A 13,953-nucleotide genomic window follows, 5' to 3' on the forward strand; every position below is an offset into this window, starting at 1 on the left:
TTGGCACCTAATAGATCTGTTACGTTGCAGCACTGCCCCCTCTCACTGAGCCGTAGTTTTCTCCTCTGTAAATTGCAGATGAGAACAAGGTTCTATGGGGAACCTATGTGTAAAGGGCCTCACGTTGTTCCTGACGCATAACAGGCTCAGTAAATATAGCTGCTATTATTTCTGAGTTTTTTTCTTATTATCTTTTAAACTGTAGGATTTTTTTCTATAAATAATTTTGAATTCCAAAGACTTCAGTGCCATGAATTTGAAATTGAATAAACACTAAACTTTTGGATATTTTCATGTATATTTTTCATATACTCCATGTCTTTTTGGTGAGGTGGAAAATATGATTTGTTTTAATATCTCATCCCTACCCCAGCATCACTGATGACACTGACACATCTCTACCCTTTCTCAAGAAGTTTATGAAACTGATAATAAGGACCACAGTATTGGGTCTGGCAAAATGGAAGAATGGCTGGTAATTGTAGTAGCTATCATTTGCTGAGCACTTATAGTGCCAAGCACCGCACTGAGCACTCGACGTATATCCTTTCCTTTCTTCCTTCTTTTAACCCCTTGAAGGAGATGACGGATTCTCATTCTACAGTCTGAAGAAATCTAGGTGTGGAGAAGGAAAGTAGCTTGCTGTGACTCGTAAGGTGGCAGAGCCAGGATTAGAACCCTGGTCTGTCTCATGCCAGACTCTGTACCCTTAACCACACTGCCCACCTCTTGAGAATTCGTCTGATTTAGTCAAATTGATAACAAAAATTAGTCTACTTTCTACTAACCCCGAAAATGGTAAGGAAAAATAATTTAACTTATTGCTGTTTCCCGCTACGTCCACACAGTTGTGTGAAAGAGTATTTTACCTTGATTATCTGGGAGTATCATTAATCTATCAGTTATTTCCAAACGATATGTGAAGTGCAGAGTTTGTGGAGATGAGCATATATTCACAGTGTAACCAAAAGATAAAAAGCAAAACTGAGAAGCCAGTTCTTGTCTCATGTAGTACTACATGAATGGACTTAGGCTTACCCCATAGGGGGAAAATACAGAAACCTAAAGCAGGGTTCTTTGCCGCTGGTGGATTTTGCAGACAGTCTAGAAGGTGGTTTTGTAATTTGAAGAAGTGAGAATAGTGACACCAAAGGAAGAAGTTAGAAAGAGAAATATGGGAAGATGTGAAAACAGAGAATAGTAATAGAGCTAAAAGAAAAAAAAGAAAGTAATATGCTAATCTCATGATATGAGGGAAAAAGTTATATTTTTACTGTGAGTTGATTTCTGATACCCACACATATACAAAAACTAATTATAATCTACAGTTTTAGGGGACTAAGGCAGTGAAGTCCTTCTTGATGTTATATTTCTATTTCTCTTGAACTTGTTAGCTTTTGAACAGAGGGAAATCTCCCAGTGAGCCGCAATGTGCTCATGCGCATTAAACCGGACAGTTTCTGCTGCAGCGTCCTGTTCATTTCTCCCACCGTTTGCCGTGTTACATAATGAAGGGTCAGTTTATGTGCTCCTTCTAGGCTGTGTCTATCTCATTCATCTTTATCCCTCCAGGGCCTGCTGAGCCCCGTTTACGGCACATAATGACCACTCAGTAAATATTGAGCCAAACAGTTCATTATTGCTTTCACATGTAAGGTTCATCTTTTTAGGATATGGAGGCTCAGCAGGTGAGTGAAGCAGAATCAGCAAGAGAACAATTACAGGATCTGCAAGACCAAATAGCTGGGCAGAGAGCAGCTAAACAAGAACTAGAGGCAGAATTGGACCGACAGAAGCAGGTACGGATTCTTGATTGAGGATTCCCAAGGAAGACTGTTCACCAGCAGTCATATGAGGTGATTTCTAGTAAAGTAGCTTACTGAAATTCTTAGAGCTTGAGCTCAGAGGTCCCTCCGACCTTATTACTAACCCACCCTCCTCATTGTTTGTTTGTTTTAACAGATGAAACTTAGAGACATAGAATGACTTTGAGATTTGCCTAATATCATTCAGCTAATTAGAGAACAGAATCCAGGATTCCTGTCCCAGAGTCCAAAATTCTTTCTACTGCTCTGTCTATATTTTATTGTATCTTCTTGTCAGAGTATGTATGTTAGAACACTTAATGACATCAGTTGATTTTCTTATTTTACCACATTTTTACTTTCTGGAAGCAATAGTAAATTTTATTTACTAGAAATGGAAATACGACATTAGTGCCATTATAGACTCCTCTTCTGTTTGAGAAAAAAATGCTTGTCACAGGCTGTTTTTACAAATCATGCTTAAAATTATATTTCATTATTCAATTAGCAGTTGTCTGCTCTCCAAGCCAAATTATATTACTTTAATGTACTTATATGATAGTTTCAGTATTAGCAGAGCTAAACATGTTTATAGCCACATTTTTACAATAAGAATCTATAATTAATATTCATAATATTTATAATTTACTGAGTAACATTATTATTATAGGTACTTAGTATACATTATCTTATTTCATCTTCACAATGAAATCACTATGCTTTTCACTTTACAAAAGAGAAAGCTGTTTGTATATTTCTCAGTGCATCACTTATAACATTTCCAGCTTTGCCTGTTTATATTCTTTTTAAGAATTTTTTCATTAGGATTTATCATTTCTGAAACTGGTTCTGTTCTTAAAGATGTGTATGTTTTTATTATGAAAGTGATTGTTTCCTGAGTAGTAAGAGAAAAATTCACTGAGTAACAATCTGTAGGATACATCATAGCCTGTCTTAGATAATTTAGTTATAAGATTAGCAGTCCTTCCAGAAATTGCATTTTAATTTACTTAAGTCTATATTAAAAGGCAAGAATTTGATGTTCTTGATGGTTAGTGAGATAACTTTCATTTCACTGTGACCGATGGTTTTACCACTCCACCCCTAGTGCCCTTTTCTAAGATGAGGGAGTTAAGTAGAGGAAAGTCGAACTGAATGTAGCTCTAGGCTGTTTATTTAGTAATCAGATGTTCTGGATGGGAAGTACTTAAGCTTGGGATCAAATAGTCCTTAAAGTAATTTTAGTACTTTCAGCCTTAAATTTTGTGCTAGCCTAGAGCTCAAAAGAAACCAGCAAACCTTCTTGTAAATTGCAATTCCCCTACCTAAATACCTTCCTCATTTTTTCTTCTCACTTACCTCAGTTTTCTTAACCTGAGAAAACTGCAGTGAGCAGGTTGAGTCCATATCCTGTGTGCTTCTTCATTCAGCTCCCTTTGCTTTGCTTTGTCTGCAGTTAAGTAATGCTTCTGAAGGTGCCTAGTTAATGATTTACTCTTTCTTCCCTATCATCGCTTTACTCTTTAATTCTGACCTGACTCTTACTGATTGTGTCCATTGTACAAACTAGTTTAGTGCAGTTGTTAGTGAATTTGGAGGTATTTCTCTTTTTCCTCTCTCGTTGTTTCATCAGTGATGGAACAAAACAGTTGCAGGATTCTGCCTAATAAAAATAAGCCCCTGAAAAGCTGCTCAAAATCATCAGGGAAATGCAGATTGAAATCACAGTGAGATTGCACTACACGCTCCCATAATAGCCACCCTTACGGAGAGCAGCACCTAATGCTGGAAAGGATGTGGGAGAACTGGAACTTTCTCATCGTCCTGTGGGAATGCAAAATGGTACAGGTATTTTGAAAACCATTCAGAAAATAGTTTGGCAGGTTTTCTTCCAATATGTTAGGCATTCACTTATATGATCAAGCAGCTCTGTCTCTACATAATCTACCCAAGAAAAAAGGAAACATATGACTAATAAAAACCTGTGCTTAGATAGTCCATCACACACAGATGGCTACATCATGCTGAAGGGTTAACGTTTCATCGACTCTCTTGAAGTCTGTTCAGCATATAGGCAGCATATTGCTGGAGTGCTTACTTTGTGTTGGGCACTGTTCCAGGTACTGGAGATGCCATGGGGAGCACTGGTTTAGCTTTTGTTCATTTATGCCTCACTGTGTAGGAATTCCACTACATAGAAGAAGATCTGTATCGAACAAAGAACACATTGCAAAGCAGGATTAAAGATCGAGAAGATGAAATTCAAAAACTCAGGAATCAGGTATGAAACAGTATTCACAACTTGGGAAAAGGTATCATTGTAAAACATATATTTTTTTAAGGATACATTAAGACTTTCCCCCCCAACATTTTCACCTGAGTCCTATTTTTGGAGTCATGATATGTTATTCTACAGTTTCATATCTTCTAACCTCATCGGTGGTTTTGCTGATTGCCAGTATTATAATTGTGGTTTCCTAAGAAAAATCCAATGATAAATCTTCTTACTAATAGGTCTTTCATTAAAGTTACTGACTTTTTTTTTAGCTGAAAATGCAAAACATAAAAAATAACATGTGCCTCCCACTCACACACACTTATACATATAAAACCAAAACAGAAGTTTCACAAAATAATACCCTATGTGCTGTGCCCTCTATGTACTACTCTGTTCTATTGTTGTTTTTGTAAGTGGTGACTGTGACCTGCCAAATTGATTTCCTGACCCCCTGAATAACAGTTAGAAAATCACTTCTTTAGATGGTGAAAGAATGTAGAGTTTTGAGGAACCGCTGAGTGCCATGGATTCCCTGCGGGAATGCAGTAATCTGGTCTCTGCGTTCTGTGCCTCTCGTTTGCTACAGTAATCTTATGAACACCTTGCCTTTCAGCTTACCAATAAAACCCTAAGCAACAGCAGCCAGTCCGAGTTAGAAAACCGACTCCATCAGCTGACTGAGACTCTCATCCAGAAGCAGACCATGCTGGAGAGTCTCAGCACAGAGAAGAACTCTCTGGTCTTCCAGCTGGAGCGCCTCGAGCAGCAGATCAACTCTGCTGCTGGAAGCAGTAGTAACGGGTCTTCTATTAACATGGCTGGAGTTGACAGTGGAGAAGGTAAAAAACAGGGGGGCATGGGGTGGGGACTCTCCAGGGAATATTTCATTGCTTTAATTTCCAACCTTGCCAATTCAAACATGATCTGAAAAGTTACAGAAAGACATTTTTGTTTAAAAATAAGTTTTATCCAGCAGAGCACCTGCTTTTCTCCTGATGTGACTCTTGGTCTATATGCTGTTTGATATGATCATTAGAGAACTGGACAGCAGGCTGATTAATATCCCTCACTCGTTTGGAACCTGGAGAAGAAGGTCCAAGGACACTTCACAGGCTGTCAAGGACAAAGAATTCACCTGAGAGGGGCTTTCTGGACCCTTAAAGTAAAAGTTGCTTTAAAAAACCATAACTGTGAATATTAAAGTTAATATATAGTCAGTCACATGAGTATATCCATGCTCTATAATTTAAGTAGAGAAGTGTATAGATTCTGAAAATACATGATCAAGAAGAATGTTGAAGATTTTAGTGTAAACTTCAGTCAAAGTGCCTACTCAGTATCAGGGGCTGTGGCAGAAATACAGTCGTCAGCAAAAGAGGCCCAAATCTCTATCCTGTAGCTCTTGCATTCTGGTGTCATGGGGGACTGCAGGGGAGGCGACATACAGTAAACAAGTTATGTGAGATGGTGATGCATGCTAAGACAAAAGTTAAACAGGAAAGATGTACAAGGTGCCAGGTGTAAGGATGGGGTAGTAACTCAAATAGGGCGGTAAAGGAAGACCTCATTGAAAAGGTGGCATTTTATTGAAGTCTCAAAGGAAGTAAGGTGGTAGACTATGAAGAGATGCAAAAAAAATATTCCAGGCAGAAAGAAGAGCAGGTGCAAAGGCCCTGAGGCAGCAGCATAACTGGCCCAGAGCAGGGGGCAGGGCAGCGGGAGTAGGCTGAGCGAGCGGGGCAGACCTCGGGAGGAGGGTGTCGAGGGCTGTGTCAGGACTTCCCCTCTGAATGAAATAGGAAGCCATAGAAGGGTCTGGAGAGGATTGGCTGGGCTGGCCTGTCTATTTTAACAAGATGTCTCCGGCTGCTGTGCCCCGAATAGACTGCAGAGAACGAAGCACTGAGGCAGGGAGACCAGGGAGGGGCCGTGGTGTTAACCCATGTGAGAGATGTTGGTCACTCAGACCAGAGTGGGGATGGTAGGCATGAGTTCAGGATTTATCTGAAGGGAAGCAGATAGAACTGCTGGCAGATGAGATGTGGAGTTTGAGAGGAAGGAGTCAAAGTGTTTGGAAAGATGGAGTATGTGCTTAGGCCGGGAAAACTGCAGGAAGAGAAGGTTGGCAGCAAGGGCAAGAAGTCAGGATGATAGTTTGGGGCGTGCTAGGTAGAGGTGTCCACCAGACATCCACATGGAGATGGAACGTGTACTTGGACGAGTCTGGAGTTGGGAGTGGCCCGGGCTGGAGATACAGATTTGGGAGTTACCAGCTTTGTAGGAAGAGTGCGCAGCCTCATTTTTGCTGGCCCAGGAAGAAAGTGCCCATTAGTGCTACCTCTTGCCAGTACTTGGTAAATGCTAATTTTTGATCATTTCATAGGAAAATAATTTTCTTAGTTTTTAAATTTTGACTTTCGTGGATATGGAAGTTCAAATATTTTAACTTTTTAAAAAATGTTTTCATCTTTGGTTATATCACTTAAAAGTTGGCCTTAAGAACTTCTTCTACATGTAATATAATGTATGAAAGGGAAAGTATTAGTTGCTCGATCATATCTGACTCTTTGTGACCCCATGGACTGTAGCCCACCAGGCTCCTCTGTCCATGGGGTTTCCCAGGCAAGAATACTGGAGTGGGTTGCCACTTGCTCCTCCAGGGGATCTTCCCGACCAGAGACAGAACCCGGGTCTCCTGCATTGCAGGCCGATTCTTGGCCATCTGAACCACCAGGGAAACCCGATATAATTCAACTATAATTTTGTTAGAAAATTGATTTGGTGTCTGTACATTAATTATTTTCTTATTTAAACAGGCACACGTCTGCGAAACGTTCCTGTTCTGTTTAATGACACAGAAACTAATCTGGCAGGAATGTATGGGAAAGTCCGCAAAGCTGCTAGTTCAATTGACCAGTTTAGGTAAGCCGTGCCAGTATCAATGAGCAACGGACCGTATTTTTATAACATTTTCCAGTGGCTTCATAGTGAGTCCTGTCCAGCAGAGCTGATATAGTTATTCATTTATTTACCTACTTACTTAGTTGACTTCCACACCACCTGGCTTGTGGGATTCGTTCCCATTCCAGGGAACCCACACCTCCTGCGGTGGAAGCATGGAGTCCTAACCACTGAGCTACCGGGGAAGTCCCAAGCTGCTGATTAAAGTGATAATTACCTTACTCCTTTCATGATATTTCAGTGTCATGAAATGTCTTTAACAGGTCTGCCGGTGGCTGTATTTTATTGGAAGTGATTAACCCTGGCCATTTCTCTCCTTTCTATAGTAAACTCTATTTAAAAATTCATTAAGTTTCATTGAGAAAGCCTCTGTCCTGTGAATACATCCATTTGAACATTTTATCTCCTTTATCATATGATAAGAGTAAAAGATGCTATATATACAAATGAATAGTACTGATTTTAATATATACTATAAAATAGCATAATTTATATATATATGTGTTATATATATTCATAAAAAAACCTTTTTATACTAGCAGTCATCCACCTTATAAAGAGAATGTTTTGCCAGTGTATGTGTATCACCTTGAGAAAGTTCATGTCTAAATAACCTGCTAAACTCTCTGGCCTTTTAGTTTTTGTAATTAACATAGTTTAAATGAATTGTTGCACAATAGAGCAATCTTTTCTTACCTTTTTGTGTCAGAATGGAGCTATGGTGTTAAAAATAAGGAGGATGATTTACTAATTTGAATTCCTGAAGCTATGGGCTTTGGATGCCAAGGTTACTATCTCCAAATTATTGAGCGCATCTATTTCAACTATTGAGTAATTCAACATGCATATTAATGTTTAGAGAATATATATGCAAGGCATTGTGCTAAGGATAATGAAAGAAGCAGAAGGTCTTCGAAGAAAGGTGTACTTGTACATGTATTTGTCTTAGGGAAAAAATGTTGCAAAAAGACATGAGCAGTAAGGGCTGAGTGTCATAATGCTTCCCACTCTTACTTGAAGTGTTTACCTGGGTTTCTGTAATCTTGAACCTTTTACAAGTATACTGCTGCTGCTAAGTTGCTTCAGTCATGTCCGACTCTGTGCAACCCCATAGACGGCAGCCCATCAGGCTCCCCTGTCCCTGGGGTTCTCCAAGCAAGAACACTGAAGTGGGTTGCCATCTTCTCCAACGCATGAAAGTGAAAAGTGAAAGTGAAGTCGCTCAGTCGCTCAGTCGTGTCTGACTCTTAGCAGCCCCATGGACTGCAGCCTACCAGGCTCCTCCATCCATGGGATTTTCCAGGCAAGAGTACTGGAGTGGGGTGCCATTGCCTTGTGCATACAAAAGCTCCCAGATTAGCTATATAGAGGTTAATTCCAACTAGACTCTTTTTTCCTGTTCATGGGTTCACACTTGCCTTTGGTTCCTGAAAGAAAAATGATTGCTAAAGGGACTAAGTTTGCTTTCTACAGCTGTAGCTGAAGAGAAGTGATAAACAAAATAGATCTAGCGCTTCCCTGGCGGCACAGCGCATAGCAGTCCATCTGCCAACGCAGAGGACAAGGGCTCGATCAGAAAGATTCCACATACGGCAGAGCAGCTAAGCCTGCGCCACAAGTACTGAGCCCACGTGGTGCAACTGCTGAAGCCCATGTGCTTACAGCCTGTGCTCCGCAGCAAGAGAAGCCGCTGCAGTGAGAAGCCCTCGCAATGCAACAAAGGGTAGCCCCCACTCGCCACAACTAGAAAAAGCCCACGCAAGGCAGCAAAGACCCAGCACAGTCAGATAAATAATTAATTTAAAAATAATTTTAAAATGTTTTATGAAAAATAAATAGATCTAGAATATTAATATCGAAAAAGAATTAAGAGAAGTAGCTTGTGGTAAAAGTTTAGCAATTGCCAAATAATGACAAAAGTATTTGTTCACTACTATGATATTTTATATGCTTATTACAAGTAATCATTTAACAGTCTACTATAAAACAAAATTAATCTTTCTCTTATGGTGGCCACGCAGTTTAAATGAGTAAAGTTTTAAAAACAGAAAACACGAGACATTATCACAGAAACGTGTATTGAGTGTAACTCTCTCCTCTCTCTCCACCCCCACCCCTTGCTCAGCATCCGTCTGGGAATTTTTCTCCGAAGATATCCCATCGCGCGAGTTTTTGTGATTATATATATGGTAAGTAAACTTGTTTGAGGAAACAGTGCTGCATTTGATTTTTAACTTGTTTTTTTCAGTTGCTCATCTTTTAACTAAATGTTTAGCAATCAGTTTTGAAAGCGTATAGAATTCATCTCTGACAACTTTTTTCTTAAAGTATGCAAGTAAAGTCAATAATTCATTATGTCTAAAAAATAAATTGCTCAAAGGCTTTTCCTATAATAAAACTGTAGTGCAGTTTAATAGTTAACCTTTATTTCTAAGCCCCTCGAATGATAAAAATACAATGCAAAACAATTGACTTCATTTTTTATCTTGAAGTAAAGCTTATTTCTGTAAATTCTGCTTTATTTCCTAAAGAGATCTCAAAGTTAGTATATATTCTTTTAGATTTCTTATCTCTAATAAGATGCTTACCATAGTTTGGGTTGCTATGTCTTATCTTCTGTGAGCCTACTAATTGTTCGGAGTGGGGTTGTCTAAAAGTAGTTGAACTGAATTAAGACGGACAGTTTTCTTGAGAAGAAATCAAAGCACAGCTAGAAATTCCCTTGTGTCCACTAGAGGGAGAGTTACTCCTTCAAATAAAAAGTTCTTAATATGAGAGGCATGGGTAGTAGAGCAAAAGGAAGAAAAACTGAGTAACATCAGAAAGGACTCAGAAGATGCCCACATCTGGGTGGGGAGATCACGAGGATCACAGGTGCCCTCTGGAGCAGGAGATGCGATGTTGCCCATCTGGTGTGCGAGGCGCTTCGTCATGGCACCTCCTCACGTCAGCACCACTGTGGGGGAGTTAGTGAAAACCGATCAGCACGTCCTATGCTGGACCCTGAGTCAGCCTCTGAAACCTGACACTCTATTCCAATCTCCTCTTCACAGATCATGGCTAAACTCCCTCTCAAAATAGCAGCCATAACTCTGTTATAACAGAGACCCTTTATAACCAACGTCATGTATATCTAGCACTTTCAATCAGGCCATCTGCCCTGTATTTTAATCTCATGATCGGTTAGTTGTGTGTACATGTGCGTGTTATAAGTGTGTTCACGACTTTGCTCCTCAGCTGAGAATGCTGTCGGTATCGTAGCTCTCTATCACCCTTCATTGCACTTATTGCTCACTTGAATGTGCGTTTGTTTCTTCCTTGTTTCTCCAGTAAGCATGTTCTGAGTGCCTGCAGGGTTGCAGACAGAGTCGGGGCAGGAATACAGCAACACACAAGACACGCTTCTGCACTCCGTGCCCTGCACGGTGGGCCTTTGGGGAGGGTTGATTTACTGGCTAATCCATAGGTTGTTTTTTCTTTCTTTAGGCTTTGCTTCACCTATGGGTCATGATTGTTCTGTTGACTTACACGCCAGAAATGCACCATGACCAACCACGTGGCAAATGAACTGAGCCTGCTTGATTCAGTGATCAACCTTTCTCCAGACTGGGGATCTGCGGAAGGGTCACTTGCCTAAAATTCCTGAGAGGGGTGTGCAACATTATTTTATCACTACAAGTATTGAACTTTTTAAGTTATTATACAAGTACTCTGCTACCCAAATTTTCCTCTGATTTCCTTCAAATGGTAAGAGTTTCTGAAACAAAAATAATTTAGCAAGCTCAGCTCTACTTTTTCTGAGGTCAGCAGCACGGTGTATATATGTACACACAGAGATACTGGGGTTGGACGCCTCTGTACAGGCTTTCTGTATTTTAGGTGACACTCATTATGGATTATAATCAGGGAAACTAATTGTATTTAGTGATATAAATAAAATGTTTTCTTTTTGATAATTCAGTCTGCCTTGTATTTTCATATATTTAACTTTGCAAATGTAGATTTACTTTTTACATGTTAAAGACCTGATTGGTATAAATCTTTTTATAAATATGTGAATAAAATTGACTGTGCATTTTTCTTTTTCAAAATAATAGTATTTCATCCCCATTAAACAAGGCCTTTCTAGATGGGCATTCATGAGTAGAGCCAGAAATCAGAGCCAATGTCACTTGGAATTGCATTAGTGGTTTATACACTCTCCTCTTTATCCCCACCCCACATGCTGTCTTCCTTTTATTCTTCTTTTTAAAAAGGGAATAGTTTCTTTTTAAACTTTTTTTTTTTTTTTTGGCCAATCAACAGTGTGGTGACAGTTTCAGGGGACAGCAAAGGGACGTCCAGACATATACATGGGTCCATTCTCCCCCAAGCTCCCCTCCCATCCAGGCTGCCACATAGCACAAAGCAGAGCTCCCTGTGCCCTACAGTAGGACCTTACTGGTTATCCATTTTAAATATAGTGGTACATACATGTCGATCCCCAACTCCCTAACTATCCCTTCCCCCTAGTGCCGCCCCTCATTCATTGTCTTCCTCCACCCCTTTTCCTTTTCTCTATTCTATATCTTGGTTTAGCTTGGGACATCCATCAAATTTGGTTTAACATCATTGCATTTTTAAAATACTCCAGTGCAGAGACGGTATGAAATTTTTCTTTAAAAAGGGACATTCTCTTTGCCTGAAGTCCTGTAGGATGTCTGTTTTGGCTTTCCTTCCTGTGTATATGTCTGAACTCTCATTTTGTCCACGCTAGGTACTGGTGGCCTCTCTTTGTACATAAGTAGTATACGGAGATCCTGGGCTGGGCACGGGTATAGGGCTTCCTCTCAGGAATGTTACTGCCTTTGCAGTAGCCTGCCCGTGCCTAACCAAACACCTGACCAGTTCTATTCTTAATGATATTGATACTATGACTTTAATTGTCCTATAAATTCTTCAAAGGTTTTGGTATACTAGCTGTGGATGTTTTCTTATTTTTTATCAGAATGAAGTTTTAAAGGTCGTGTTGTGTGTTCAGGCTTTTTTTCCCAACCATGAATAAAAAAGAGTTCCATGTCATCTAAAAGTGGATATGAGATTTTGGAGGGTGGGTTAGAGATGTGTTATTAAATCTATTATGTCCTGGTTCTTATTCAGATGTCATAGCCTATCAGTTTGAGCTAGAAAGTCAAGTCTGATGTCAGAGTACAGTTTAGACTTATTAATATCTTTTAAAGGGTTTTTTTTTTTTTTCCTCTTCTAATTTGGAAACATTTCTGGAAAAAGATTAAAACCAGGTTACATACTTGAAGTGGAAAACGGCACATGCCTCATCATCGAGCATGGCCAGACTTCCCGTCTCCGCGTGTCCTCCTGGCTTTTGTTGGGGCAGCTCTAAATCTTTCGTTGAGTTTTTACACATTCTTGGCTTTGGAAATAGTTTGACAAAGTGTTTCCGAGATTATTTTTCTGCAGTTGCTTAAATCTTTAATTGAGTTTCAGTTTCAGTATTCTTGACCACTAACACACTAGGGGATTTTTAAAAGTCTTCCATTCACTTATCCTCAGATAACACAAAACCTTCTTGACCTACTTAAAAGGATTGTGTGCGAGCTGAATTTTTTTGCCTTCTCAATGTACGGCTTTGTATTTATGGCTGTCAGTTGGAAAATAAGATTATTTTCTTATTATAAGGAAATTTCCCTTTCTCTAGACTTTGTGCTTGCTAAAACCTACCATTTCTCTTGCTGCAGAACAAAACTCCAAAGGAAAAGTATGGGTTTCGTTAAAGTGTGGGACTAGGTCTACCCTGGTTAGTTTTATAGTCCCAATAAGGGAATAAAGCCTAGGGCTGGACAGTCTAGCCTTCATTTAGAAAGACTTACGTATAGTCAAAGCTATGATTTTTCCAGTAGAAATGTAAAAGTTAGACCATAAAAAAAGCTGAGCGTTGAAGAATTGATGCTTTCATATTGTGGTGCTGAAGAAGGCTCTTGAGAGTCCCTTGGACTGCAAGGGACCAAACCAGTCCATCCTAAAGGAAATCAACCCTGAATATCCATTGGAAGGACTGATGCTGAAGCAGAAGCTCCAGTACTTTGGCCACCTGATGCAAAGAGCTGGCTCACTGAAGACCCTGATTCTGGGAAAGACTGAAGGCAAAAGGAGAAGGGGGCAGCAGAGGATGTGATGGTTGGATGTCATCACCAACTTAATGGAATGCTTTTGAGCAAGCTCTGGGAGACAATGAAGGACAGGGATGTCTGGTATGCTACAGTCCATGGGGTCACAAAGAGTCAGAATGACTTAGCAACTGAACAACAACAACATACAACTCACCCTGGAGGAGAAAATCCAACCTACGTGAGTATGCCTCGCTGGGCTCCAGCTCTCTACTGCAGGAGGTCAGCTGTATTGGAAAAGGCGCATATGGGCATCTGGGTCTGGATGGAAGTAGACGGACAGAATGGGTAAAGCCAAAAGAACTGATGGCCTGAAGCACTTCAGTTTGTGATTGGTCAGAAGAAAGAAATGACAGAGTAGTGTCTTAGTGGTTATTCTGAACACTGTGAGGCTCATATTCCTAGGAACTCTTTCCTGAGTGAGAAGACTGGATTGAATGGTTCTGAACTTCCACAGTTCTAACATGGGTTCTGTCTTCAGACATAGACTCCAACACAAACACCTCAAAGTAAATGAAAAGTTCTTTTTTGTACGAACACTTGTTTGTCAAGGGTATTACATACAGAAACCTCATTTGTAGGAGATGTCTCAAAGAAAAAGAGTGGTGGTAAAATAATTTTAAGCCATCACAAGATAGGTCAGATCACGTGCCCCTTGTGCTGGCCCCTTCTAGGAACTGGGAACAGAGTGGTGAGCAAAAGTCCTGCCCTCATGGAGCTTACCTTTGAGTGAGGGGTGGGAAGA

General features: G+C 40.0%; 1 protein-coding gene across 3 annotated transcripts in view; it reads left to right on the forward strand.

The window, feature by feature from the left end:
• The window catches only part of GOLGA5 (golgin A5), a 28,077-nt gene extending 16,969 nt beyond the window's left edge, over positions 1 to 11,108 (forward strand). For all 3 annotated transcript variants that reach the window (XM_018066404.1, XM_018066405.1, XM_005695338.3), the window contains exons 8-13: positions 1,671 to 1,799; positions 3,988 to 4,086; positions 4,697 to 4,922; positions 6,900 to 7,005; positions 9,170 to 9,233; positions 10,531 to 11,108. In XM_018066404.1, coding sequence (XP_017921893.1) covers positions 1,671 to 1,799; positions 3,988 to 4,086; positions 4,697 to 4,922; positions 6,900 to 7,005; positions 9,170 to 9,233; positions 10,531 to 10,611 — 705 coding nt within the window. In that variant the 3' untranslated portion in view covers positions 10,612 to 11,108. The remainder of the gene's footprint in view (positions 1 to 1,670; positions 1,800 to 3,987; positions 4,087 to 4,696; positions 4,923 to 6,899; positions 7,006 to 9,169; positions 9,234 to 10,530) is intronic.

The sequence above is a fragment of the Capra hircus genome, chromosome 21 (assembly GCF_001704415.2).
Source record: "Capra hircus breed San Clemente chromosome 21, ASM170441v1, whole genome shotgun sequence".
NCBI classification, from domain to species: Eukaryota; Metazoa; Chordata; class Mammalia; order Artiodactyla; family Bovidae; genus Capra; species Capra hircus.